A 24,643-nucleotide genomic window follows, 5' to 3' on the forward strand; every position below is an offset into this window, starting at 1 on the left:
CTAGTTTCAAAGAGTACCTACTAAAGATTTCATTCACTTTCTTGTGATTATATTAAGGATTAATGTTAAATTAGAAGAGACACACATTAGAATATCCATATACTCCCCTCCTGTTCTGAATCCAATGAGAATACAGGCAGACCTACATTTGAGATGTTTTGATACTTTATTTTTATAATTATTAAGAAATTATTAATTTTATAGTAATTAAAAGCTATCACTGTCTTCGGGCTTTGCATCTCTAGCACAAGGGGTATCATCTTTCCCCTGAATAGCACATCTTCATTCCCAGGACAGAAAGTACACATTGCCCTGCATGTCTCCCACGGCAAGCTGCAGAGTGGAGTTAGTGCCCAGCCAAGGTTCCAGGCAGCTCACTGACCCTTCGCATTGGAACAGGCCCAGCTACGATGGGAACAAAAATGGGAGAGGTGAGGGCTAAAGCCTAGGGCCTCCTTACTAACTTATTTTTTTCTCACATCAATTCCGTTTATTTAGAAATAGGTTGGTCACACATTACAAGTGATTGAAGAAAACAGAATTTTGATCTTTGACCCTTTCTTACCCTAAGGTTGCTGTCTTGTGACATCCCTTTAGGATAGGTGTGCACACACACAGACACAGACACACAGACACACATATACACACTTACCAGCTGCATACTGGGTCTCTCCCATATCTTAACATCTCTGTCCTTTGAAGCTGTCACCAGCAACTCAGGTAGCACATGGAGGGCTGTGACAGAGCCCGAGTGAATCTCAAAGAGGAAGGAGGAGAGCAGTATAGTAAGTTTTCAGGGGCCCCTCCTCAGGGAACCATCCAAGTGTGCTATATCAGACCTACAGCCCTCCTCCCCTAATATTTCTGACTCTTCCTTCAAACTCACCTTTCTACGCTGTCGTGTATTTAAATGTGGTATTGGCTCGCTGTGCATGCTGGCATCAGATTCCCTTCGTGTAGATTGGTCTGTCTCTGGAGTTGCGGTTTCAGGAGTGTTTACTTCCTTCTGCCAGATGTTACCTGTGGTCCATTCTCCTTCTGGGTTGCATTTGGCCAGGTTCCATAGCATCCCATCAGAGCTGGCACACAAAAATGAGGACTCTGCCATTTTAAGGACAGAATTAGAGCCAAGTCTCAGGCCTTGAGGGATCTGCCATCCACCCTGGACCATCTCCAGGTTCCTCAGGTCCTTCTCTTACCACTCACCAGATTCAGGTTTGGCTTGAGTTATCGATATTAGCGTCCTACTAGGATTCTCTAAGTTTATATTAAAGTTCAGGCTCTCTTCAAACTCTCCTGATTCTTTTTGCCTCTGTGAAAGGATAGGTCATTTTGTTTAGCCTACCCATACCAGTCAACTTGTATCAGACAAAGCAACAGCTTTCTGCTCTGAGCTGGTTGGGATTTTTTTACTATTTTTTATTTTTATGTAACTATAACTTAGATACATTCAAGTGTACAAATATATATGTATATTTGGGCTGGGCATGGTGGCTCACACCTGTAATCCAAGCACTCTGGAGGCCAAAGCAGGCGGATCACCTGAGGTCAGGAGTTCAAAACAGCCTAACCAACATGGTGAAATCCCGTCTTAAAAAATATATATATATATATTTTTTATATACATATATTTTTATATATATATATAGTTGTTGTTGTTGTTTTGTTTTGTTTTGTTTTGTTTTTTGAGATGGAGTCACACTCTGTTGCCCAGGCTGGAATGCAGTGGCACCATCTCAGCTCACTGCAACCTCCACTTCCTGGGTTCAAGAGATTCTCCTACCTCAGTCTCCCATGTAGCTGAGATTATAGGCTTGCGCCACCACACCCAGCTGATTTTTGTATTTTTGGTAGAGAAGGGGTTTTACCATGTTGGACAGTCTGGTCTTGAACTCCTGGCCTCAGGTGATCCACCCACCTCAGCCTCCCAAAGTACTGGGATTACAGGCATGAGCCACCCCAGAATATTGCCCTTATGTCCCTGCCCCGTCAATGCCAGACCATCACCCCGAAAGCTAACAATATTCTGATGTCTGTCAACCGAAATTAGTCTTGCTTGTTCTTGAACTTCATTTATGTGAAATTATATAGCATGTCCTCCTTTGTAACTGGCTTCCTTTGCCCAGAATAATGTCTATGAGGTATTTCTGTATTATTCCATTCATCAGCATGCAGTATCAATTTTTTTGCCATGTACCATTCCATTGTATAAATATACCACAAATTATTTATCCCCTTTCTATTTATTAATATTTAGCTATGATGAATAAAGTTGCTATGAAGATTCTTGTACCTGGCTTCGGAGAATATATGTACTCCTTTCTCTTGGGTATATATTTAGGAGTGGAATCATGGGTCATGAATAAGCTTTAGTAGGTAACTTTAGTAGGCAGCAGGTCAGGATTTAATAACCTTCCCAGAAAGAAAAGGCTCCCAGGAACTTGCATGTGAAGTGAACAGCTAGCTTTGGCTCACTCAATCCAAAGAGTGATGAACATCTATTAGGTAACTGCTAAGTCTGATGACAAAAACAAGGTGTAGTCCTTGCCCTCAAGATGCTAATATTCATGGGGGCAAGACAAGAGAGACATGGGGAAAAACGCAATTGAGAAAACTTCTAGGTTTATGGCTTTCCATGGCTTTTTAAAACAGTAGAATCCTTTCTTGTACCAATGAAATCTTACATGGGCATCCAATATATAATGTCCTAAATTAGAACTGCTCCAGTTGAAGGATAGGAGGATTTGCAGCCAACTGCCTTTCCCTTCTATCCTCCAGGATGGGCCCCAAGGTGTAAAAACACTGATCCTAGACAAATGTTTGCTTTAGCACACACTCAAATAGGACTTACTAAGAAAGAAAGAACTCCAGGGTCCTTAGGCTGCAGGACGAATATGCCATACTCCTTGTGGGTGGACAGTATCATAGGATTTTCTGTATAGCTGCTCCTGGTTTACAAGAGAGGAATAGGCTAAGCTCAGGATTTAAAGAGAGAAACACCTCTCTTTAAGACTCCAGTGTTTTCTTTAAGTTGGATTCAACCTGAGTATAATCACTAACTCACATTTCCTTTGTCTTCAGAAGAAAAAAGGAAGAAATGGCATTTTGGATCTTACCAGATTTCAGACGGAGCATCCCCTGGCTTCATGCAAAGTAACTTCAAATCTGCTTTGGCCAAGATTAGAAAGTGACCATCAGGAGCCCAGCCCAGACTTGTCAGCACCCCTAAGTCCTCCTGTAGAATTCGGTTCAGGTGAAGACTAGCTCAAAAAAGTACATGGACAGAGAAAGATCCTACTTTAGTTAACCTCTCTCAGGCTCCTCAATCCCACATGAATTCCTCAAGATTCAAGTATAAAGCAAAATGTATCACCTTCCCCGAAAATCCTGTTCCATTTTCTGTTTTTTTAAAGTTAGTATTCATCAGCGCCAATCCGTTACTTGCTCAAACTACAAATCGCTAACATTCTTCGCTTTGCCTTCCCTCTCTACCTCCAACTCATCAATAAGGCCTGTGGATGCAACACATGCCTAAATCTGTATGTTCCCTTCTCATCTCCACAGCCTGGGTCGGGCCCACATTATGTCTTTTCTAGGCTATAGCTACAGGTGTAAATATGGTCTCCTTAACTTTAGTATCTCTCTACTACCATCCATCTTCCATACTGCCACCAGAGTTCTCTTTATAAAATCCAGATAATTATTCCACTCAAAATTCTTAGCACTGTGTCCTCTACAGCCTGAGCCCAGTTTATCTTTTCAATCCAATTTCCTTTACTCCCACCAGGAATCCAAGGACCTGGCTATACCCAGAATATACTACACACTATCAATAGCTCCGTATCTTCTGTACATGTTCCTTCCTCTTCCTGAAACACTGTTCCCTTCTCTTGCTGGTCCAGAAAACTCCTACTCATTCTGTAAGTGTCCAACCTTAAATACCAACTCCTTTCCCCACAATTCTCAAAATTTGAAACCCCAGGAATATATGTGTGCATGTGTGTGTGTGCGTGTGTGCGCACGCATGCATGTATCTTCATTATAGCACTAGTCAGTTTGAATAGTGCTGGTGGTTTAATTATATGCACATTCCTCTACAGTGAGCTTCCTTAAAGAATGAATTTAATCTGTAACTGGTTCATATTGCCTGGCCCAGTGCTTGACATCAAGTAGGCACTGAGAATTATTCATTTACATTGCCAGAAGCAGAAAATAATGTCCTGCTCAGTAACTAACATCCAATTGACCTAGTTCAGAAGTAGTAATTTGGGTAAAATGTTAGGAGTGAGGAGACTACTGTTTCTATCATATTAACCCATAAGCCTGTTTCACCTGAAATTTCCGGGTGCTGAACCCTGCCGCAGTTTCACTTGCCACTCACTGATTTTCTCATCAGCGCTCAGGGCAAAAAAGGTGTGTGTCGAGGACCAGATCAAAGCACCAATGTGGCCTGGAGCCTGGTATACACAACAAGTTCAATTCAGTGCTTCTGACAAGCCAGGATGAACCATCTTTCCCCTCCCAGCCAGATATGCAACCTCTAACCCCCAGTAAATACACAGCCAGGGAAGAATTTACACAAAGAACTGAGGGTACACCGACTCACCTGTGCTGTGGCCACAGCCTTAGCTTCCTGCCACAAGATTAGTTTCCCAGCTTGATTTCCAGATGCTGCCATGGAACCATCTGGTGCCCAAGCCACAGCAGTGATGGCTGCAGAACTCCTTGGTATACATGTGTCATCTGGAGAAGAAAGGAAGTGTTTCATTAGGAGCTAAGATATTGCTGGGATAAGAGATATCAGGCTACCCTTGACCTTTTTTGTACCAGTAACATACCCTGTCTCTTTCCATTTCTCACTCACCTGCTTCCTTAGGAACCTGCCAGAGTCGTACAGAACCATCCTCAGAGGCAGTCAGCAGGAGGCCTGAGGTTTCTGAAACAGCAGCTGCACGGACTGGGCCACTGTGTCCCAGGAGGGTATGAGTTTGGCACACCTAGGAGGAAGGGATGGAGATGGGCTCATGGGAGTGGGCACAACAGAAAGTTATCCTACATATCTTCCCCACCTCCACTGACCCTGGTCCTTGCAGGAACTCACCAAGAGTGGATGCCATAACCGTGTAGCCCCATCCAGCCCAATGGTCACCACCAGAAGCTCTGATCCAGGCTGTCCAGCTGATAATACAGAGACTGAGTAAGAAGAAGGGATGGAGCAGGGAGAAAAGAAGAGGCAGCAGGGAAGGGGAGGTGGCTGATGTTTTGTTACCTGCCTGGGGCTCCAGAGCAGCTGCACAGTGGCTAATGGGTCCTGAGTGGGCGGGGATGCTGGTCAGCTCCACGCCTTGATGGTCCCACACTTTCAAGGTCCCATCCCGGCCCACAGACACCACGTGCTCCCCCTGCCCCCAGAGCACAAGATCAGAGCAGAGTCATATTGAGCAGGACATGGGAAACAGAACTTCCTCCACAGAGGTGGGTTGAGCATCAAGGGCATGGAAAATGTCAATGAGGAAGGAGAATCCAGGAACATTGAGGTTGGGTGGCTCAGGACTGCCTCAAGATGCTGATACTAAGATGCTGTGTTTTCATGCTCCCCTCTCTCCCTTTATACCAACCCTTAGCTTCAACACCATAATCCAGTCCCGAGTATCTCATTTTCTTTTTCTACTTTTTTTTTAGCAATAGGGTCTCACTCTTTCACCCTGGAGGCTGAAGTGCAGTAGTTGGATCATAGCTCACTGTAGCCTTGAACTCCTAAACTCAAGTGATCTCTTACCTCAGCCTCCTGAGTAGCTAGAACTACAGGCATGCACCATGGTGTCCAGCTAAGTTTTATCTTTATTTTTTATACAGATGGGGTATCACTGTGCTGCCTATATTCCAGGCATCTCATTCTGTTTTCCTTTCTCTTTTTTTTGAAATGGAGTCCCACTCTGTTGTCCAGGATGGAGTGCAGTGGCACAATCTCAGCTCACTGCAACCTCCGCCTCCCGGGTTCAAGTGATTCTCCTGCCTCAGCCTCTGGAGTAGCTGGGATTACAGGCATGTGCCAGCACACCTGGCTTTTTTTTTTTTTTTTTTGTATTTTTAGTAGAGACGGGGTTTCACCGTGTTGGTCAGGCTGGTCTCGAATTCACGACTTCATGATCTGCCAGCCTTGGCCTCCCAAAGTACTTCATTCTTTATGCTCGTTTTGCCTCTGGGATTAGAAACTCAATGTACCCAGTCTCCCAAAGCCCTGTTAGACCTCCCAGAGACCCCCAGTGAGCTCTCCATTGCCTTCTTACCACAGCTGCCACGGCACTCACAGCACTCTGATGACCCAGGAACTGACCAAGCTGCTGTCCCGACTCTGGGTCCCAGAGCCCCACAGAGCCATCACTGGAGCAGGATATCTGCAGAGTCAGAAGTCAGAGCAATGGGATTATCAGCATCCCTCCAGCATTTCTGTATGTTTATCATACAGGGTGGAAGGCAGTAAGCCATGTAATTAAGAGCCTGGGTTCAAATCCTAAATCCACCCCTCATTACTTTGTGCTTTGTAATCTGTTTCTCTTTCTGAGCCTTAGGTTCCTCAACTATTTAGTGAGTATAATAATAATGTACCTATCAGATATGGTGGTTGTGGTGCTAAATGCATCTACATAAAGGACTTACACTGAGCAGGGTGGCTCATGCCTGTAATCTCATCACTTTGGGAGGCCGGGTCAGGTGGATCACCTGAGGTCAGGAGTTTGAGACCAGCCCAGCCAACATGGTGAAACTCCCTCTCTACTAAAAATACAACAAAATTAGCTGGGCAGGGTGGTGGGCGCCTATAATCCCAGCTACTCAGGAGGCTGAGCAGGAGAATTGCTCAAACCTGGGAGGTGAAAGGTGCGGTAAGCCAAGACTGCACTCCAGCGTGGGCAACAAGAGCAAAACTCTGTCTCAAAAAGAAAAATCGGCCAGGCGTGGTGGCTCAAACCTATAATCCCAGCACTTTTGGAGGCCGAAGCGGGTGGATCACGAGGTCAAGAGATCGAGACCATCCTGGTCAACATGGTGAAACCCCATCTCTACTAAAAATACAAAAAATTAGCTGGGCATGGTGGCGCATGCCTGTAATCCCAGCTACTCAGGAGGCTGAGGAAGGAGAACTGCTTGAACCCAGGAGGCAGAGGTTATGGTGAGCCGAGATTGTGCCATTGCACTCCAGCCTGGGTTACAAGAGCAAAACTCCGTCTCAAAAAAAGAAAAAGAAAAAGAAAAAGGACTTAGCATGCTGCCTGGCACACAGTGAGCATATAATAAATAGTAGCTATTGTCCACATTATTAACATAATGTTAGTCAACAAATTCAGATAAAGGTGGACAATCTACAGTGCCAAGGAAAGATCTGGCTACCTCATAGGATAGACTATGACAAGTCTATTCAATTGATATTTATTTCTTTCTCCTTTCTTTTTGAGAACAAAGTGGAGACCCTGCATTGCGAAAGTAGGCTTCAACAACACTGAGGGTGTAATTTGAGACTCATTTTGTGCCGGGGACTAAAAAATCACAGCAGTACCATTTACCTACAGGGTCAGGGCATCTCAAAGCCTAGAGAGATAGCACTATGTTCTTGTAACAAGTACAGACTTTCCTTTTTTTTTTTTTGAGACAGGGTCTCACTCTGTTGCCCAGGCTGGAGTGCAATGGTGCAATCTTGGCTCACTGCAACCTCCACCTCCCAGGTTCAAGCGATTCTCATGCTTAGTCTCCCGAGTAGCTGGGATTACAGGTGTGTGCCACCACACTCAGCCAAGTTTGTTTTTTTTTTTTTGGTATTTTTAGGAGAGACGGGGTTTCACCATGTTGGTCAGGCTGGTGTCGAACTCCCAACCTCAGGTGATCCACCTGCCTTGACCTTCCAAAATGCTGGGATTACAGGCGTGAGCTACTGTGCCCAACCCTGGGCTTTCTTTCAGAAAGTTCATTGGCTCAGCTTCATCACTGACCTTGGAAATGTTCTGAGTTCAATTTCCTTGTCTGTGACATAGAGATAAAAGGAGTATCTACTTTACAGGGTGTTGTAAAGATTAAATGAAGCAATATATGAAAAGAGCTTAGTTTAATGCCTGGCACATATCAAGTTTGACAAATATTAGCTACTACTATTATGAATGGGTGCCAGAAAAAGGATGAGATGAGGAGTGTTGTCTTGCCCCAGGAACCCAGGTGGGCTCTGGGCCACCCCTGCCCCTTTACTCACCAGTAGGTTATCTTTGGTCCAGGCACAGCCAGTGACCCAGTCACGGTGACAGGCAGGGAAGGAGCGGATCAAAACAGGGGCTTTGGGCGTCCTCACATCCCAGCAGAGGAGACCCTGGATAGGTCCCAAGGAGAGGGAGAAATCAGGAACAAAGGAAGGATGGGAACCCTGGGGCCATTTCAGGCAAGAAATTTCAAGGAAAGAGGGGGCGCAAGGAAGCACGGGTAGACAGATCTATACTAGATTTGGCAAAACAAAAAGCAGGAGGAAGCAATGGGAAATGGGTTATTAAGAACTAGGAACTGGAAGGGCTATGAGACCCTAAGGTTGTATCCTTCTGCAGCTCACCCGATCCCGGCCCCCGGTGGCCAGGCTGCCTCCGTCAGTGCTGAAACTACAGCAGCTCACAGGGCCCTCATGTCCCCGCAGCTCAGTGCCGCAAGGAAAGTCTTCTGCCTTGTGCGGCAGCGTCAGCAGCTGCCTTGGCCACAGCCACACTGTGAAATCCTCTGCATTGGAAAAAGAGGGAGAGAACAGCTTCCTGAAGAGGAAGCCAGACAGGCCCTGGCAGGCCAAACACAGGAGCGACCATGTGGGCTGAGGGTGACGCCCGAGTCACAAGACTTCAGATAGGCCCTAGACAAGGGTCATCAGCAAGTGTATACCCAGGACAGGAACCCCCGGCACTCCCAGCTCCCGCTCCACAGCTCAGGCCAGGAACATGGTTCCTTGTCTCTACTTCACTAACTGCACTCCCCACAGCAGCTGCTCCAGACCCCACCTCTTCTCAAGTGTCCAATGTCACTTCCACCTCACGACCTGTGAGGACCAGGTCTCCCACCTAGAGAGGGCCTAGGCTATTCTATATGTTCACCTCAACATCTCTCTGTCTCTCCTACTAAGAGAAACCTATCCCTTTACACAGCAAGTCTCCCAGCAGGCAGAATCTCAAAGGATTACTAAGAGTTTAGGGGTCCCAGAATGAGGGTGAAGGAACACGAAGAAACAGTCTAAATGGATTATGCAAGATAAAAGAATTGAGAGCACTTTGAAAGTTGTAAAACAAAATCACATATGTGTATTTTCATACTAATATGCATACAACTTGGAGAAAGGTATCAGTGTCTTTAAAATGAACAGTGATTTGTTGGCCAGGCACGATGGCTCATGCCTCTAATCCTAGCACCCTGGGAAACCAGGGTGGGTGGATCACTTGAGGTCAGGAGTTCGAGACCAGTCTGACCAACAAGGTGAAACCCTGTCTCTACTAAAAATACAAAATTAGCTGGGCATGGTGGCAGGCACCTGTAATCCCAGCTACTCAGGAGGCTGCAGGAGAATTGCTTGAACCCAGAAGGTGGAGGTTGCAGTGAGCTGAAATTGAGCCACTGCACTGCAGCCTGGGCAACAAGAGTAAAGCTCTATCTAAAATAAAACTAGACTAAAGGAAAAGTGATTTGTTAACCCTGCCCACTGTCCAGTAGTACCTGAGGCTGAAGCCAAGAGCTGCTGGGAAGTGGCCAGTCCTAGCACAGGCTTCTGGTGTGTGGACAGGAGCCACAGGGACTGAAGGTAGCATTCCTTGAGTGCCCAGCCTTGCAAGGATCCATCTTCTGCACCACTCACCAATACCCTGGAGTTTAGCCAGGCCAGGGCAGACACTGCCACATCCAGTGCCTGACCCTGAGCCCCCTGGGAACCTAGAGAATGAGAGAGAACAAGGGAGTAAGACACTTGGAAAGGGGGTTGGGCTCTGTACTCTTTCTAAAGTCTCAAAAACCCACGCATTCCTCCTTCAGTACCTGAAGAGATTTTGTAGATCTTAATGCCATCCGCTCGATACCCAACAGCCACCTGATCACCATCTGGGCTGAGTGCCACGGAGAGGGCAGGAGAGAGAGAAAGGGAACCCAGGTACCCACGGGGCCGACCCAGAGACCCTGACCACACCTGAACCTGGGGACCAAGAACAGGGATTAAGGATACCATCTCCACCACCTGGTCCTCCTCCCGGCTTTGAGTTACAGCCACTCCCATTAAAGTCTTCCTTTCAGAGACTCTTTCATGAGAGCTGTCCCTACACACTGCAGCACCCCTCTCTCTGTGGCTCCCGCCATCCAAGCTCCTCCACAGTCTCCTCGACAAAGGACTCCACCCCCGCATCCAGATATTCTTTGTGTTTGCTACTCCTCCTCATAACCCACCACCAGCCCTCTACAACCTGACCTTGCCATCCTCTCCAGCCGTCAGTAACTGACACCCCGCATGCAGGAAAAGCGCAGCAGCAACAAAGCCATGGTGGGCAGGGAAGGCAGCCAGCCGTGCCCCCTCTCGCCAGGACCATAGCTCCACCATACTGTCCAGCCGGCCCACAGCCACAACCCGCCCAGGCACATTGAAGGCCAAGGTACGGACAGAGGCTCCGGATGCCCCCAGATCCTACACAGGGAGGTAGAAATGGAAACGTCAAGACTTGCTCTCAGCAAAATCCCAAAGTGACCCAGAATGCTGCTGTCTGTTGTCTGCCACCCTCCAACCTATCCTCCTGTGCGTCCCCCCAGGGCTACACTGGACCTTCTTACCTTGGTGAGTTTGAGCCCATCCACCTGGAAGAAGCTGATGCTGCCAGCCCAGCTGCCTGTGGCTACTACCTGCCCCTCTGGGTGGAAGGCAACACAGTTCAGGGACTTGGGGTAGGTGTGCTGGAAGGCCAGCTGCCCACGGCCTGTGTCCCACAGCTGAGGGAGAGAGGAGGAATCAGGATGCTGAGCAGAGATACCTGAACTTCTCAGTCCCAGACTACTTCCAGGAGTCACCTTGTCCACTTACCCTGCCCTCAGCAGGGAAGACCTTCTCTGGCCAGGCAGCCAACAGCCTTTGCCACACTGAGAGAACAACCTCACTAGGCTGAGTCATGGCTCAGGGCCACTCTGACCACTGCAGCCCCCAAGTCTTACCTTTAGGCATCCTCCCAGGCACACGGTGGCCAGCAGCCGGCGGTCTGGGCTCAGGCAGCAGCCAGTGATTTGGTACTGGTGAGCCTTGGTCTGCAGCACCCTATCCCAGGAAGATGACATCAGTCCTCTGGGCTCCTGGCCATCAGTTCCCTCCTCATTTCCTTCTCCTGGGACTTGCAACAAATGGGGAAAGCCCTCACTCCAAGACAAGCAGGGAGGACCCCTTACCGACAACCATGCTGCAGGTCCCAGAGCTCCAGGAGCCCGTCAAAGGCAGTAAGAAAAAGTGTATCATCGGAGAGGAACAAACAAGCAGAGATTCCATCACAGCCACTCACCATAGACTTTTCCTCCTGTGACAGTGAATGAGGAAGTGCAGTTCAGGTCATCCCCCTGACCTTTAAGTCCTACCACTCCAGGCCCCACCAAAAAAGGCCAAGACATGAAGGGCATGAGTCCTTGGCTCTCTATGTTCCAAGAGGGCACACATTCAAGTGGGGGCCTCGTGATCCAAGTGGGGCCACATTTTCTTCCCCATTCCAAACCCCGTACCTATTCCCCAAGTTACAGAAGATTTTGATGGGTCTGAGAAAATGGGGTTACATAGGATAGGGGGTGGATATGGCTGGAAAGAGGATAGACAGAGGCTGTGGCTCTAGGACTCACCTCTCTAGCCTAATCTACTATTAGCTTCCCATAAGCACTCTCTGCTGCCATAATTTCCAGCAATTTACAGGGAATTTGTAAATTCTCCCCCTGTGTCTTTGCTCAGTTCCTCTTTCAAACAAGAATGCCTGCCATTCTCTATCCTATGTCCTCCTATAACTGCACAACTCACTCAGGTCTTAATTATATTACATGGTTATGTTTTGGTTCCTTTTTTACCTTGTATGTCTTATCTCCCAACAAAACTGACCACTTGGTGAGCAATGACAATGTCCCAAGCCCTGTGTTTCTTGCAATGCTTAGCACAGTGCCTTAAATGGGTGGTGTACAGCAAATATTTGCTGTGTGATTGATTTTTTGACCAAGCCCTTTGAGCTGATGTGCAATATGTAAAGTTGCTGAATCAATCAGAGTGATAACAGGTGTGTTTGGCTCGTCTAGGGCTTCAGGGCAGTCTGCATGGATTTTCAGAGGGTAAATTCTGCCCCTCCTTAATTGTCATACCTGCCAAGTTCTCAGGTTCAACAGATAAACGGTCCCATTGGCAGTGCCCACAGCTGCTCTGTGCCCATTGGTGGAGAAGGCCACGGCAGTAGGGGATGAGGAAACTGCCAGAGACAGGCTGGAGCTAGAGAAAGAGTAGGAAGAAAGGGAGGAAATAAAAGAGAGAAAGCAAACAGGAGCTGATTTCTGTGTTTCTGTGCCTGGATCCCCCTCTCCACAGTGATTCTGGTCATCCTTAGTCTCCAGTTTCAGAAAGAGCTGTAGCGTGCTCTCTGGTGGGCTTACTAGGGCCTGGGGTCAAGGTCTTACCTTTGCTGATTTTTCATGGTCTGTGGTTTATTAAGCCATCGTAGAGTGTGTTGGAGGTGCCATCGCTGGGAGAGCAGCGGGGCTTGGCGGTAAAGAGGTGAGTCCAGGGGCTGGTTGGCTGCCTGCTGGGGCAGGAGCCGGGGGTACTGGCTGAGGATTGAAGCCTGCTGCCTCAGGAAGGTGCGAAACACCGCAACATCAGCCTCGGGGAGCTTTTGTTCTGCTGTGGGGACTGAAGAAGCTATAAAAGACAGGCAGAATGTTACTGGGGAGCCAGCTGGACCCCATTAACCCCGCACCAAATAAAACCATACGGTATGTCTACAATAGCAAGTCTCAAAGTGTGGCCCTCTGGCCCTGTATCAGGAATATCTGTCAAAAGTACAAAGTTTTGGGCCTCACTCCAAACCTAGGGAACCAGAAGGTGGAGACCCAAGGATCTGCAATTTGAACAAGTTTCCTAGATAGTTTTATTCTAACTAGATTCAGACTTTCTGGTCCAAGAATTCTAGGTGAAAGGTCTCCTGAGAGTCAGGAGACCAGACCCAGTTCCAAGTGTGCAGCTACCACATGGAGGTTGGTAAGAAATTTCGAAATGCTTCTTGGCATTTTCAGCTTGAAATGGAAATTTAACTCTTTTCTCCATTACACCCACTACCCCGCCCCAACCCCAAGCAGGGCCTCCATAAGCATACCCAGGAGTCCCATATCTCAGAGAAGAATCCACCCAGTGACTCATCTTACCATAGAGGGCATGGGCCTCCAAGAGCCGAGAGACCAGACCCAGTTCCAAGTGTGCAGCCACCACATGGAGGTTGGTAAGAAACTTCGAAAGAAGGCCAACGTTCCTGCTCTGGAGCTGGGAAGGTCAGATTGGATTCATTAGGGATGTGAAGAGGCTGGTGAGAAGGGACAATTTAGTCTCAGAACGTAGATACACAGATGGGATCTGAGCTGAGACAGGACTTGAAGAAGGGCAAGCAAACTGAAAGTAAAGACGTAGAGGGAGTTTGGGAGGGGGTAATGGCAGTGGTGACGGTGGAGATGGTAAGAGGGAGAGGGGTCCCAGAACAGTCAAAGCACTCGCTTTGGAAAAGGTGTCTATGAGGCCTAGGAACTAACCAGGTGGTAAGGCAGGTCTCCAAGAGCCTCAGGAGGGCAACTTCGGAAGGTGCCTGAGGCATCAGCATCGCACGTCTTCCAGAGCTGAGCTATATGAACAGATATTGAGAGAGGCCCTGCAGCATTCCCAAAGGCCACAGGGAAGGTGGCCAGCAGATGCGAGCACCAGTGGGTGGTCCTGGCCTCCAGGCCCAAGCTCCACACTCAGTGCCCAAGCTGACTGGGGCTGCAATCACCTGCAATGAGGATGTGTGCCGTGTCCTCTAGCCCTGGCCTCTTCGCATAGCGACGTTTAGCTGCTGTTCTCAGGGGCCCATCAGGGAGGCACAACCGGGCACCAGGGCGTTCCAGAGGGCCCTCGCCTAGCAAACTGTCCTCATGTGAGGAAGGGAGAGAGGAGAAGGAGGAGGCCTGTCAGTGAGCATCCTGGCATAGCAGTGGACTCCTAATCCCCCCTCAAAGAGCGGAAACAGGAGCAGCTGGAGTAGTAGCCCATTCACTGTCTAGGATCTAGGTATTGAAGCTATACAGAGAGCCCTGGCTCAAAGAGGGGAAGACACAGAGAGGTCAGTGGGAGCTCAACTGGGGCACCTGTACCTGCGCAGACTCTGGACGAGGTAGGCAAATGGGCCCATGGGGTAGGGGTCTCCACTGTTACCAGCAGCCACTGCTTCTTCCCAGCTGTTAGTCCCCTTGGGTAGTGTCCGCCATACACTCAGCACTCCATGCAGCTGGTCCACAGTCAAACCTGAAAACTCAAGCTCTCTGAGGCCCACCCCTAACCACAGAGTATCCCCACCCCCACCACACCCAGTGTCTCCTTGTACTGCCTGCTGAGACCCCAATGGAACCAATGTCATCTGAGCCCTGGGCCCTCAGCATCCCAACCCACCCCAAGCACTGACCACTCCGTGTGACCTCTAGGGTGGTCAAGGCCTGGGGAAGGACATCAGGCCCATGCTCCTGCTCCAGTGTACTCAGGATGTGCTGCAGCAGCAGAGGGACAGTGGCAGGCAGGGACCGGAGTCTCTCAGATACCTAGGATAGCAGGAGGACAGCCTCAGTCAGTGTGGTAGGAGGAGAAGCAGTTTGGGTTGTGGGATAGGGGAGGGACAGCAGGAGGACAGTGGGGAGGAATGAAAAAGTCAAGAACAGAGTGGGAGAGAAGTGAGGTGAGGTGTGAGATGAGGATGGGAGGGTGGGCGATCACAAGACAGCAAAGGATGTGGGATGGGGATGAGACACAGCAGATGAAGAGAGAATGGGAAGTGGTGATTAGGACTTGGAAGGTAAGGAGAACCAACCTGCTCATACAGCGTGAAGAGCCTCAGGTGATCAGTGACCAAGCGCAGGTAGAGTGGCCGGCCTGATTCCCGCTTCACCAGCAGCAGTTGCATCTGACAAGACTCAGGACTCAGCATGTGAACCAGGAGGCCTGCCTGCAGCCAGCCCTCTACCCCAGCACCAGCCCCTCTGCAAGGCAGCTCCTCCTCTGAGAGTCCCCAGCAGGCAGCAGGTCCACGGCATCACCCCAGGACACAACCATCCCTCTCCCACACTGCTCTGCCCAGCCAGCCCTGCCGGAAAACCCCTGTGGCTCAGCCTACCCCACCACAAACCACTTTACTCATCCTCTCACCCCGAGAGGCCCCAGAAAGGCCATTCACTTGGGGAAGAGGGCTGGGTGACATTATCAGGAATCACAATTTTCTTATTAACAACTTCCCATGGACAGAGTTTCTGAGAAAACAAAGGAGCATGTGCAAGGCACTAGCAGCCTCAGCACTCAGGTCCTCCTAGCCCCCAGATTCACCCCACACAACTACCAGCCCTGGCCTAGAATCCAACCTGGTTGTTAAATGGTGACTCCTCCAGCCGCTTCCCGTACAGGGCCAGCTCCTCTCTCACCAGCCGGGCTCGAGCAGAGGCCTCCAGAGGCCCCAGGGCCACCACGTGGGCACCCTGGCTCTGCTCAAGGGTCTCCCCTAGGCCCACATCACTAGACACGCTCAACACCAGGTGTACACACTATAATATTTGAGCAAAGGGGCAGGAGGGGAGAAAGAAAAGGAGAACCACATTGAAGAGTCCCCTCTCCTCCCTGCTGTATCCCTCCTTCTCCCCAGCCTGCCTCCCCACACCCACCTCCTTCTCACACTCACCCGGGGAAGCTTCTTTGGGATCCAGTCTGAAATCAGCTGCCCATTCTGGTCCACCAACCTATCAGCCCCATCGATGATCAGGACCAGGGTCTGGCCAGGCTGCAGGGACTCAGCAGACTTGGGCAGCAGCCTCTGCTGGAGCTCCCACACCAGACTTCTGTACATGGAGAGGAAGTCAGGGTCAGTGGGAGAGAGAGAAACACAGTGGTGGTACCTCAGGCATCATCAAGGCCAGGCTCACTGGGGATACCCACCGGTAGGTGTTGGGGAGGGCATTTGGGTCTTTCAGTTGGCCATGCAGATAGGTACAGAGGCGTCTGAGAAGAGTGAGGGCAAGGCCCTGGTCAGGACGAGCCCCAGAAAAGTGGAAGAAGACTAATGGTGCCACCTTGGCCCCATCAGCAGCCTGCAGGGCTGACACAAGAGATGCCTGCATGGGGCAGGAACAGAAAACATGGTCACATTTTACATGCTTGAGCTCCCTGTGCCTTACCTCAGCCCACACAACCTTCCCTCCCTCCAGCCCAGGCCCCTGAGACTCTGTACCAGGAAGGCCGTCTTGCCCTGTCCTGACTGCCCTGTCACCAGGCTCAGCCTCCCGTGTTGCATCATCAGCTGCTGCACTGTGTCCTGAAGAAGGCGTAGCCAGGCAGGACTCGGTGGCTTCTGCAGCTGCTGGAAGGTGTCCTGGACCAAGTCATCATCTGGGATGGAAACGGGCTGCTCCAGCAGGGCCCCAGGCTGAGGGTATATTGGGCAGTGACTATCCATGGTGCCATGTTCCTCAGGAGCCCCAGGCTAAAACTCACAGAGTCCCCACCAAGTTACTTCCTACCCAGGACAACCCAGACCACCCCATGTCCCTCTCCACTCCTCTGGTCTTCAGTGCTTCTGCTGACCTGTAGGTAGAGCTTCTGGATCATATTCCACACATCCTGCAGAACCAACTGCCCAAACTCCTCCAGCCCGCCAACATAGGGCTGGCCAGCTGCCACACCCCCCCACTCACAGGGGTATCTGTGGGCAAATCAAGCACAACCAGGTCAGAGCAGGCCTGGCTCCTCTCACCTCATCTCTGTACAGGTGGTCCCTACCTCCCTCAGCTCACCTGCGGCAGGTAATCCCTTTCTGTCTGCTTAGGTAGCTCTTCAGTTCTGAAATCCGACATGCGGCCTCTTCAGACTCAGAAACAAAGTCAGATTTCCAGGCACCTGGCACAGAGCTGACCACCAAAGACCCCAAAAGTTGGAATAGATTCAGACCCCAGACAGCCTCCCTCCACCAACCACCAGACATAGCTGTGATTTCCTGAAGCTCCTCAAGTAGAGATCTCCTGACTCCAGCATCAAGGCTGACATGGGGCTGCAAAAGCATGCTGAGTCCTGTTTCTGTCTCATAGCACTCCACTTCTATACTCTGAATAGGAGAGACTAGCCTGTCTGGTCTTCTAGGGAAGGAGCCCCAACCCTGTAGGCAACAGAAAGTACCTGAGAAAACTGGAATCCCGGAAGTAGATGAGAGCTTGGGCAGAGGGCTGCAGACGCTGGTTCCGGTTCAGGAACTGCATCACCTCCATCTCTGTCACAGAGCGCCCTGAAGGGTATTGCTGGGCCTGCAGGGAGGGCAGAGACAGTGGGTTTAGTCCTAGGCCACCATGACCCTCCCTCCAGACCTGCCAAGGCCCCAGGCCTCTTGTATCTGTGATATTCTTCTCTCCCTCCCTCTAGACGTAAGCAATAAAATATAGCTAATGGCTAATGTTTTTTAGTTATTTTTATTTTTTCTCTCAAAGAAGGCACTAACAGATAACATTTATTGAATGCCTGTAATGTATTGAGTATTCTGTTACAGACTTTTGTTTTTGTTGCTTTTTGGAGACGGAGTTTCACTCTTGTTGCCTAGGTTGGAGTGCAATGGCAAAATCTCAGCTCTCTACAACCTCCACCTCCCAAGTTCAAACGATTCTCCTGCCTCAGCCTCCCAAGTAGCTACCACGCCCAGTTAATTTTTAATATTTTTAGTAGAGACGGGGTTTCGCCATGTTGGCCAAGTTTGTCTTGAACTCCTGACCCCAGCTGATCCACCACTTCAGCCTCCCAAAGTGCTAGGATTACAGGCATGAGCCCCCACCCCTGGCCCTGTTACAGACTTTCAATTCGCATAATAACCCTCCAATGTAAATGTCATTGCTTCTCTTTAACGTGTAGGGAAATTGAGGCTAGGTTAGATTAAGCTGCATTCCACAAAGGCACACAACTTGTAGATGACAGAAGGGAGATCAGGGCCCAGATCTATCTTATGGCAACACCTAAACAGACCTACCCTCTTACATTTACTCTTGGCCAACCCCAGAGGTACTTCTCAAAGGAATTTCCTCATCTAGAGCATGGTCACTTGCAGTATCTTCAGCCTGTATTTCACATCGTCTCAAGGACCTGCCTGTCCAGGGTTCCTGACAGAGTGTGGCTTCTCCTGGCCTTTGCCCCAACCTTTGTTTCCTCCCCAGCTCTCCTCCAAACCTGTATGCCTTACCCAGTGGAAGTGCGGATGGTCAGGAAGGTTGTAGCTGGGAGGAACGTATCCATAACGGGAGCCCAGAATCCCCACAAACAGCTGTGCATTCTCCACCTCCCCGAGGCACACTTCCAGTTGTCTGTAGGCATGGTTATAGGGACACGTGGGACTCACTGGGGGCATGGTATCAGGGAACATAAGCACAAATAGGGAGACAGGGCCCTGGCTCGCAACTGAGAAAAGAGAAGGTAGGCTGCTCTTGTTAGTATCCAAGGGGCAACTCCCGCCTTCATCCTCATCCATTCTTGCAGCCCCAGCCCTGCCCACCTCAGGTCCACCACTCAAGCCCCTCATCCCTGACCCAGCCCCTCTTCTCTGCATCCCCCACACCTGTTCCTACGGGTCTCCTCCTCAGTGACACCCCAACGGAGGTCAATGCCATGAAGGCTGATGTGGTGAGGGGCCGCTCGGGCCTGCAGTGCTGGCAGCACAGACCTCAGCAGCAGGTCCCGCTCCCCATGCATGTCTCGGAAAGTGGATGAAATGAAAAGCCGGATGCTGCGCCATCTGGGGATAAGCAGAAGGCTGGGGTCAATCCAGGGATGAGCTCCATCACCCATTACACAGACACTGCTGTGATCACCCTTTAGTACTTAGCACAAGGCAGGTAAGACAGACAGCAGACAGGTGCCCAGCAGGCCTTCAGAGAATCCCCTGCTTGTGGTCTCAACTGTAGGTACCTGGAATTTAAACCCAACTTGCTATTTCTTGTACACCTCTCCTTTTTCTAGTAATCATGATTACGTTCTTACTGTTTGTTCGTGACAACCCTGTGGGGTAAGCTCTATCATTATCTCCATTTTACCAATCAGAAACTATACCTTTAAGAAATTAAGCCACTAGGCGAGGTTCAAACTACTATTTGGCAAAGCCACAATAAAAAAGCCAGAACCTGTGCTCCTAACCCCTCTGCCTACGCCCTGGCCATACGGCGATGATGTCTGCCATCCTCTTTGCATTCTGACCTTCTTTGCTCAGTAGAGAAAGGAAGGGCTTGCTCAGAATCTGACAACTCCCTGTGGTAGAGAAACCCTTGCCTGAGAAAGAGGAAGCATACTTTCATGAAGAGAACAAGCAGCACCTCACCAGATAGAATTTCAGTCCGTTTCTCCAGGTTTGACTGCAGCCCCTCCCAATTCACAAAGGCCTAGAAACACACACTGACCCTTGCTGGGAAATAGGAGCCAAGGGGCTTGGAGTGTCCTCTTCCAGTGGCCGGAGAGTCTGGATCCCTGTCTTTCCTGGGTGTGGTGGAATCTTGAATATTTTGTCCATTTGGCCCACATGTTCCAGAAGATGAGAGGCCCCATGCTCTGCAATGAACCTGACATAAATAACAAGATAAATATGAGTAGAATAACAGAGATCAAAATCAGGGAGGCCTTCCAAAAAGGTCGAGGGGGGAAGATATGTCTAGGTTTGGTCACCAGTTAAGAAGATGACCATAAGCAGTTTATGCAGACTTGAAATAAATGAGGATGCAGAACCATTGGAATGAAGGAAAAGAGAAGAAGCCCAGCTCGCCTTTCCTGCTGTGCACAGTAATCATAAACTTGCTATTGGGCCAGGGGCAATGGGCTAGAATAAGGTGTAAAAATTAAAGCCATCCAGTCTGGGTTTGAGTAGCTCTGTGCCAGCCATAAAGGTTCCCTGGAGAAGGAGGAATGTGCCTGAGGCTTCCTAATAGGAGTTAAGGGAAATGGATGGTATCCAAAAGTAAAGGCAGGGGAGAAAACAAGTAAATAAGAAGGCAAAGAATGGAGAGAGAAAAAAAACATGAAAAGATTTCTATAATTTAGCTTATATAGATGTAATTTTCTCTGCATCAAGAATTGAACAGAAGCCACTATGACATGGCCAACTCTACAGTGAAATCTCCCATGTCCCTTTTCTTCTTTCCTACTGGCTGGAGCTGAAGCAGACATATTGAATCATGAGGTAGAAGCTGAGTATTTGAGGATGATGGAGCAGTAAGAGAGAAAGTGCCTGGGTCCCTGTGACACTGTGTTGCTGCTATGCCTGGATGGCTGTAAAAGAGGAATAAACTATCATACTTTAAAAAAGAAGTGATTTGGAGAACGATCCAAGATGGCCGATCGCTAACATCCCGGGATTGCAGCTCTCAGGGAAGGCGCGGAGAACTAGAGGACGCCACACTTTCAGACAAAGTCTGGTCGCTCATGGAGCAGAAGATCCCCCAGTGGTGGAAACACACGAGTCGCCAGCGTGACTCTCGTGGTCGGCGCAGCGGTTCTGCCGGCACCTCGGCGCGGCAGCGCTCGGCGCAGAGTAAACCGGACCGGTTCCCCTTCTGACCGAGGTTTGGAGCCCCAGGAAGGCAGAGTCGCCTACTACGGAAACAAGAAGGAAGCCCGACAGGAGAATCCTGGGCAGAAAAGCACCATCAGTTTTAACGCCGCTGCTCTGGCCCGGGGAACTAAAAACCTGGACGTCCACTCAAGAGACCTAATCTGAAAGTTGGTAATTTCAAAGACGACAGGAGGATAAATTTACAATGACGGGAAGAAACCAGTGTAAAAAAGCTGAGAACACTCAAAGTCAGAACGCCTCTCCCTCTAAAGATGATCACAGTTCCACATCAACAATGGAACAAGGCTTGATGGAGAACGAGCGCCTCCTGATGACAGAATCACTCTTCAAGGAATGGATAATAACAAACTTCAGTGAGTTAAAAGAACATGTTGTAGCCCAACGTAAAGAAACTAGGAATTTTGAAAAAAGGTTTGATGAAATCCTATTGAGAATAGACAACTTAGAGAGGAGTATGAGTGAATTAATGTAACTGAAGAATACAATACAGGAACTCCAAGAAGTATGCACAGGTTTAAACACTCGAATTGTTCAAGCAGAAGAAGGGATATCAGAGGTCAAAGTCCAACTTAATGAAATAAAACGTGAAGAAAAGATTAGAGAAAAAAGGATAAAAAGGAATGAGCAAAGTCTCCAAGAAATGTGGGACTATGTGAAAAGACCAAATTTACGTTTGATAGGTGTACCTGAATGCGACGGAGAGAATGAATCCAAGCTGGAAAATATCCTTCAGGATATTATTCAGGAAAATTTTCCTAAACTAGCAAAGCAGGTCAACATTGAACCCCAGGTAATACAGAGAACACCACAAAGATATTCCTCAAGAAGAGCAACCCCAAGGCACATAATCATTAGATTCACCAGGGTTGAAACGAAGGAGAGGATACTAAAGGCAGCCAGAGAGAAAGGTCAGATTACCCACAAAGGCAAGCCTATCAGACTTACAGCAGATCTCTCAGCAGAAACTCTACAGGCCAGAAGAGAGTGGGGGCCAATATTCAACATCCTCAAAGAACAGAACCTTCAGCCCAGAATTTCATATCCAGCCAAACTAAGCTTCATAACTGAAGGAAAAATAAAATCTTTTATGAACAAGCAAGAACTCAGAGATTTTATTACCACCAGGCCTGCTTTACAAGAGCTTCTGAAAGAAGCATTACACACAGAAAGAAACAACCAGTATTAGCCTTTCTAAAAATACACCAAAAAATAAAGAGCACCAACATAAAGAAGAATTTACACCAACGAATGGATAAAACAGCCAGTCAACATCAAATGGCAGTAACCCTAAATTTAAATTGACTGAATTCCCAATCAAAAGACACAGCCAAAACCCAACGGCATGTTACATCCAGACCTGTTTCACTTGCAAGGATACACAAAGACTCAAAACAAAGGGATGGAGAAAGATTTACCAACCAAATAGAGAGCAAAAATAAATAATAAATAAATAAAAAGCAGGAATTGCAATTCTTGTATCGGATAAAATAGATTTTAAAGCAACAAAGATATAGTGGTAAAAGGATCAATGCAACAACAAGAGCTAACGATCCTAACACCCAGATAGGAGACTTAGATTCAATGAGACAGAAAATTAATAAGGATATCAAGGACTCGAACTCAGATCCGGAACAAGTAAACTTAATAAATATTTATAGAGCTCTCCACTTCAAATACACAAAATATACATTCTTGTCAATACCACATCACACCTACCCATTAGTTTAAATGAAACATTGATTGGCCATTATTAATACCCAATTTTTTTCAAAATAAAGCAATATTTCCATTTACTCTCCCTCTTTCTCTTCCTCTTTCTTCCTCTCCTTTACTTATTTTTTTTTTCTTTCCTTCTCTCAAAAAAAAAAAAGAAATCAACTTGTAAACCTCTAGATCCAGGTCGGCAATGTCTCTTTCATCGCTTGATTTCCTTTCTTCCCTTCCCTCCCTCCGTTCCTCCCTCCTTCCCTCGCCGCTTCCTCCCTTCCTTCCTTCCTTCATCCCTTCCTTCCTCCCTACCGTCCTTATTCCCTTCCTTCCTGCCTTCCTCCCCCCCCCAAAAAATAAATAAATAAATAAATAAAAATAAAAAAGAAGTGATTGGAATAGAGATAGTCTCCTAAAGACTTTCTAACAAAGTCTCCAAGCCTGCAATGTCTATTTTGTACTCACTTCAGTATCCCATCAGTACAGCCTGAGAGTGTCACATCATTGGGATTCAAATCTGTTGACCTGGCAAAGGAAGAAGCAGTCACTAACCATCACAAACAGTACCTGGAACACAGTGACTGCCTACTAACATCCCATGATGGAAACCCCACTTCTGCACCTTTAATCGGGTTACGTGCTAGGCTAGGGCTAGGGTGGACTCTCACAGAGGGGTACAAAGTTAGGATAAAGTATCTTCCTGAAGTGCAACAGAAGTAAGAAGGCAGAGTTGGGGAGGTACGTGGCAAGTGGGGGTATCCTAGGCTTTGGGAGAGGTAGAGAGGAAACGTAGACCACTAATTTCTGACACTGGGCAGGAAGGATAAGCACTCTTACAGGTACTGAACCCTTCTTAGGAGGATACCAACAAAGAGGCACTTGGAATTCACACGCTGCCAGTAAAGCTGTTTGGCCACATTTATCATTCCATAATCCATGCTTTGGCCAAAGAGGATGACCCTGTCCACCTGTAAGATGAAAGGGGAGAAGATGCTAGAGAAGGGATGCTAGAGACCCAGGACATTAAGATATGAGCTTTCTGAGGACAGGAGGATTAGAGAACTCTGACGGGAGTGCCTCTCCTGAGCACACAGAATGAGGGAAGCTCAGGGGACATCAAAGTGGAGGTTGGAGTGGGGCAGTGGTATGCTGTAGCTGGCTCATTCAGGCTCAAGAGAGCGGATTGTTACATTTTTAGAAATTTTATGAGCGGTTGCTAAAGATGGACATTATTAAACATTAAATTGCATATGTTTAAAAAATTAAATAAGTTATATTTAAACAAATATGGCCAGACATGTTGGCACACACCAGTAGTCCCAGCTACTTGGGAAGCTGAGGCAGGAGAATCACCTGAGCCCAGGAGTTTTAGTTGCAGTGAGCTATAATCGGGCCATTTCACTCTAGCCTGGGCAACAGAGTGAAACCCTGTCTCAAAATATAAAAAACCAGAAAATAACATAAATGTAATAAATATTCAAAACGCATAACTTCCTAATAATTTTACTACATTTTACTATGATCTGCTCATCCTTATTTACATCTACTGTACCAGGATTGTGGGAATATTACACAGTGGTGTGCTCCTGAACATCTTTTCCCAACTCTGTGTTCAGTAGCATCATGTTGGGAGTTTGAAATCAGCCTCAGTAGGACTGTTTATACCATGGAAATTAGCAGACGCTGTTAACCAAGGCTTATTTTTCCAGACAGCTGGGTGTTAGACATTTACCAGCACACCACTGAGTAGGGGTTGTGGCCAGTAGAGAGCTGATCTGAATACTGTACATGGTTGGATAAGTCAGCTTTAAAGGTCCAAAAATGATATATATCTATTATAGAATAAAATGACAGGGAGAGAGAGGATTTCTCAGAGATTGAGCAATACTCACAGGAACCCTTTGGCCAGCCAGAGACAGCAGGTATTTCCCAAAAGTATTCAGGGACCATTCATTCTTTTCATCAAACTCCTGAAGGAAAGAGACTTCATGTTATGTGGTTGCACAGTAAGTGACAAACACCGCTTGGGAAATCTTCAGAACTATGGTTATCTGCGCCTTTACCAAATACCT

General features: G+C 48.1%; 1 protein-coding gene across 8 annotated transcripts in view; it reads right to left on the reverse strand.

Annotated features, from left to right (window-relative positions):
- Positions 1 to 147: 147 nt before the first annotated feature.
- Positions 148 to 24,643, reverse strand: part of TEP1 (telomerase associated protein 1) — a 51,784-nt gene continuing 27,288 nt past the window's right edge. The window contains exons 15-55 of one of the 8 annotated variants that reach the window (XR_013521067.1): positions 24,464 to 24,541; positions 23,409 to 23,539; positions 23,037 to 23,096; positions 19,699 to 19,857; positions 18,864 to 19,040; positions 18,492 to 18,612; positions 17,447 to 17,571; positions 17,068 to 17,181; positions 16,859 to 16,976; positions 16,506 to 16,700; positions 16,214 to 16,389; positions 15,960 to 16,116; positions 15,646 to 15,825; positions 15,102 to 15,194; positions 14,703 to 14,835; positions 14,395 to 14,545; positions 14,034 to 14,167; positions 13,798 to 13,886; positions 13,420 to 13,534; positions 12,676 to 12,916; positions 12,367 to 12,490; positions 11,425 to 11,549; positions 11,197 to 11,296; positions 10,822 to 10,977; positions 10,466 to 10,678; positions 10,042 to 10,195; positions 9,727 to 9,939; positions 8,588 to 8,748; positions 8,240 to 8,353; positions 6,291 to 6,398; positions 5,274 to 5,402; positions 5,102 to 5,178; positions 4,865 to 4,997; positions 4,607 to 4,743; positions 4,333 to 4,457; positions 3,117 to 3,260; positions 2,852 to 2,948; positions 1,207 to 1,312; positions 887 to 1,101; positions 653 to 757; positions 148 to 405 (exon numbers count right to left, since the gene is read on the reverse strand). Coding sequence is in view for 2 of the 8 variants with exons in the window: in XM_009005650.5 (XP_009003898.4) it covers positions 283 to 405; positions 653 to 757; positions 887 to 1,101; positions 1,207 to 1,312; positions 2,852 to 2,948; positions 3,117 to 3,260; positions 4,333 to 4,457; positions 4,607 to 4,743; positions 4,865 to 4,997; positions 5,102 to 5,193; positions 5,270 to 5,402; positions 6,291 to 6,398; positions 8,240 to 8,353; positions 8,588 to 8,748; positions 9,727 to 9,939; positions 10,042 to 10,195; positions 10,466 to 10,678; positions 10,822 to 10,977; positions 11,197 to 11,296; positions 11,425 to 11,549; positions 12,367 to 12,490; positions 12,676 to 12,916; positions 13,420 to 13,534; positions 13,798 to 13,886; positions 14,034 to 14,167; positions 14,395 to 14,545; positions 14,703 to 14,835; positions 15,102 to 15,194; positions 15,646 to 15,825; positions 15,960 to 16,116; positions 16,214 to 16,389; positions 16,506 to 16,700; positions 16,859 to 16,976; positions 17,068 to 17,181; positions 17,447 to 17,571; positions 18,492 to 18,612; positions 18,864 to 19,040; positions 19,699 to 19,857; positions 23,037 to 23,096; positions 23,409 to 23,539; positions 24,464 to 24,541 (5,625 nt within the window). In the remaining 6 variants the exon portion in view is untranslated. Of the gene's footprint in view, positions 406 to 652; positions 758 to 886; positions 1,102 to 1,206; positions 1,313 to 2,851; positions 2,949 to 3,116; positions 3,261 to 4,332; positions 4,458 to 4,606; positions 4,744 to 4,864; positions 4,998 to 5,101; positions 5,194 to 5,269; positions 5,403 to 6,290; positions 6,399 to 8,239; positions 8,354 to 8,587; positions 8,749 to 9,726; positions 9,940 to 10,041; positions 10,196 to 10,465; positions 10,679 to 10,821; positions 10,978 to 11,196; positions 11,297 to 11,424; positions 11,550 to 12,366; positions 12,491 to 12,675; positions 12,917 to 13,419; positions 13,535 to 13,797; positions 13,887 to 14,033; positions 14,168 to 14,394; positions 14,546 to 14,702; positions 14,836 to 15,101; positions 15,195 to 15,645; positions 15,826 to 15,959; positions 16,117 to 16,213; positions 16,390 to 16,505; positions 16,701 to 16,858; positions 16,977 to 17,067; positions 17,182 to 17,446; positions 17,572 to 18,491; positions 18,613 to 18,863; positions 19,041 to 19,698; positions 19,858 to 23,036; positions 23,097 to 23,408; positions 23,540 to 24,463; positions 24,542 to 24,643 lie in introns of all 8 variants that reach the window. The other 7 variants (XM_002753700.6, XM_009005650.5, XR_013521068.1 and 4 more) reach the window with 7 other exon arrangements.

Source organism: Callithrix jacchus, chromosome 8 (genome assembly GCF_049354715.1).
Source record: "Callithrix jacchus isolate 240 chromosome 8, calJac240_pri, whole genome shotgun sequence".
NCBI classification, from domain to species: domain Eukaryota; kingdom Metazoa; phylum Chordata; class Mammalia; order Primates; family Cebidae; genus Callithrix; species Callithrix jacchus.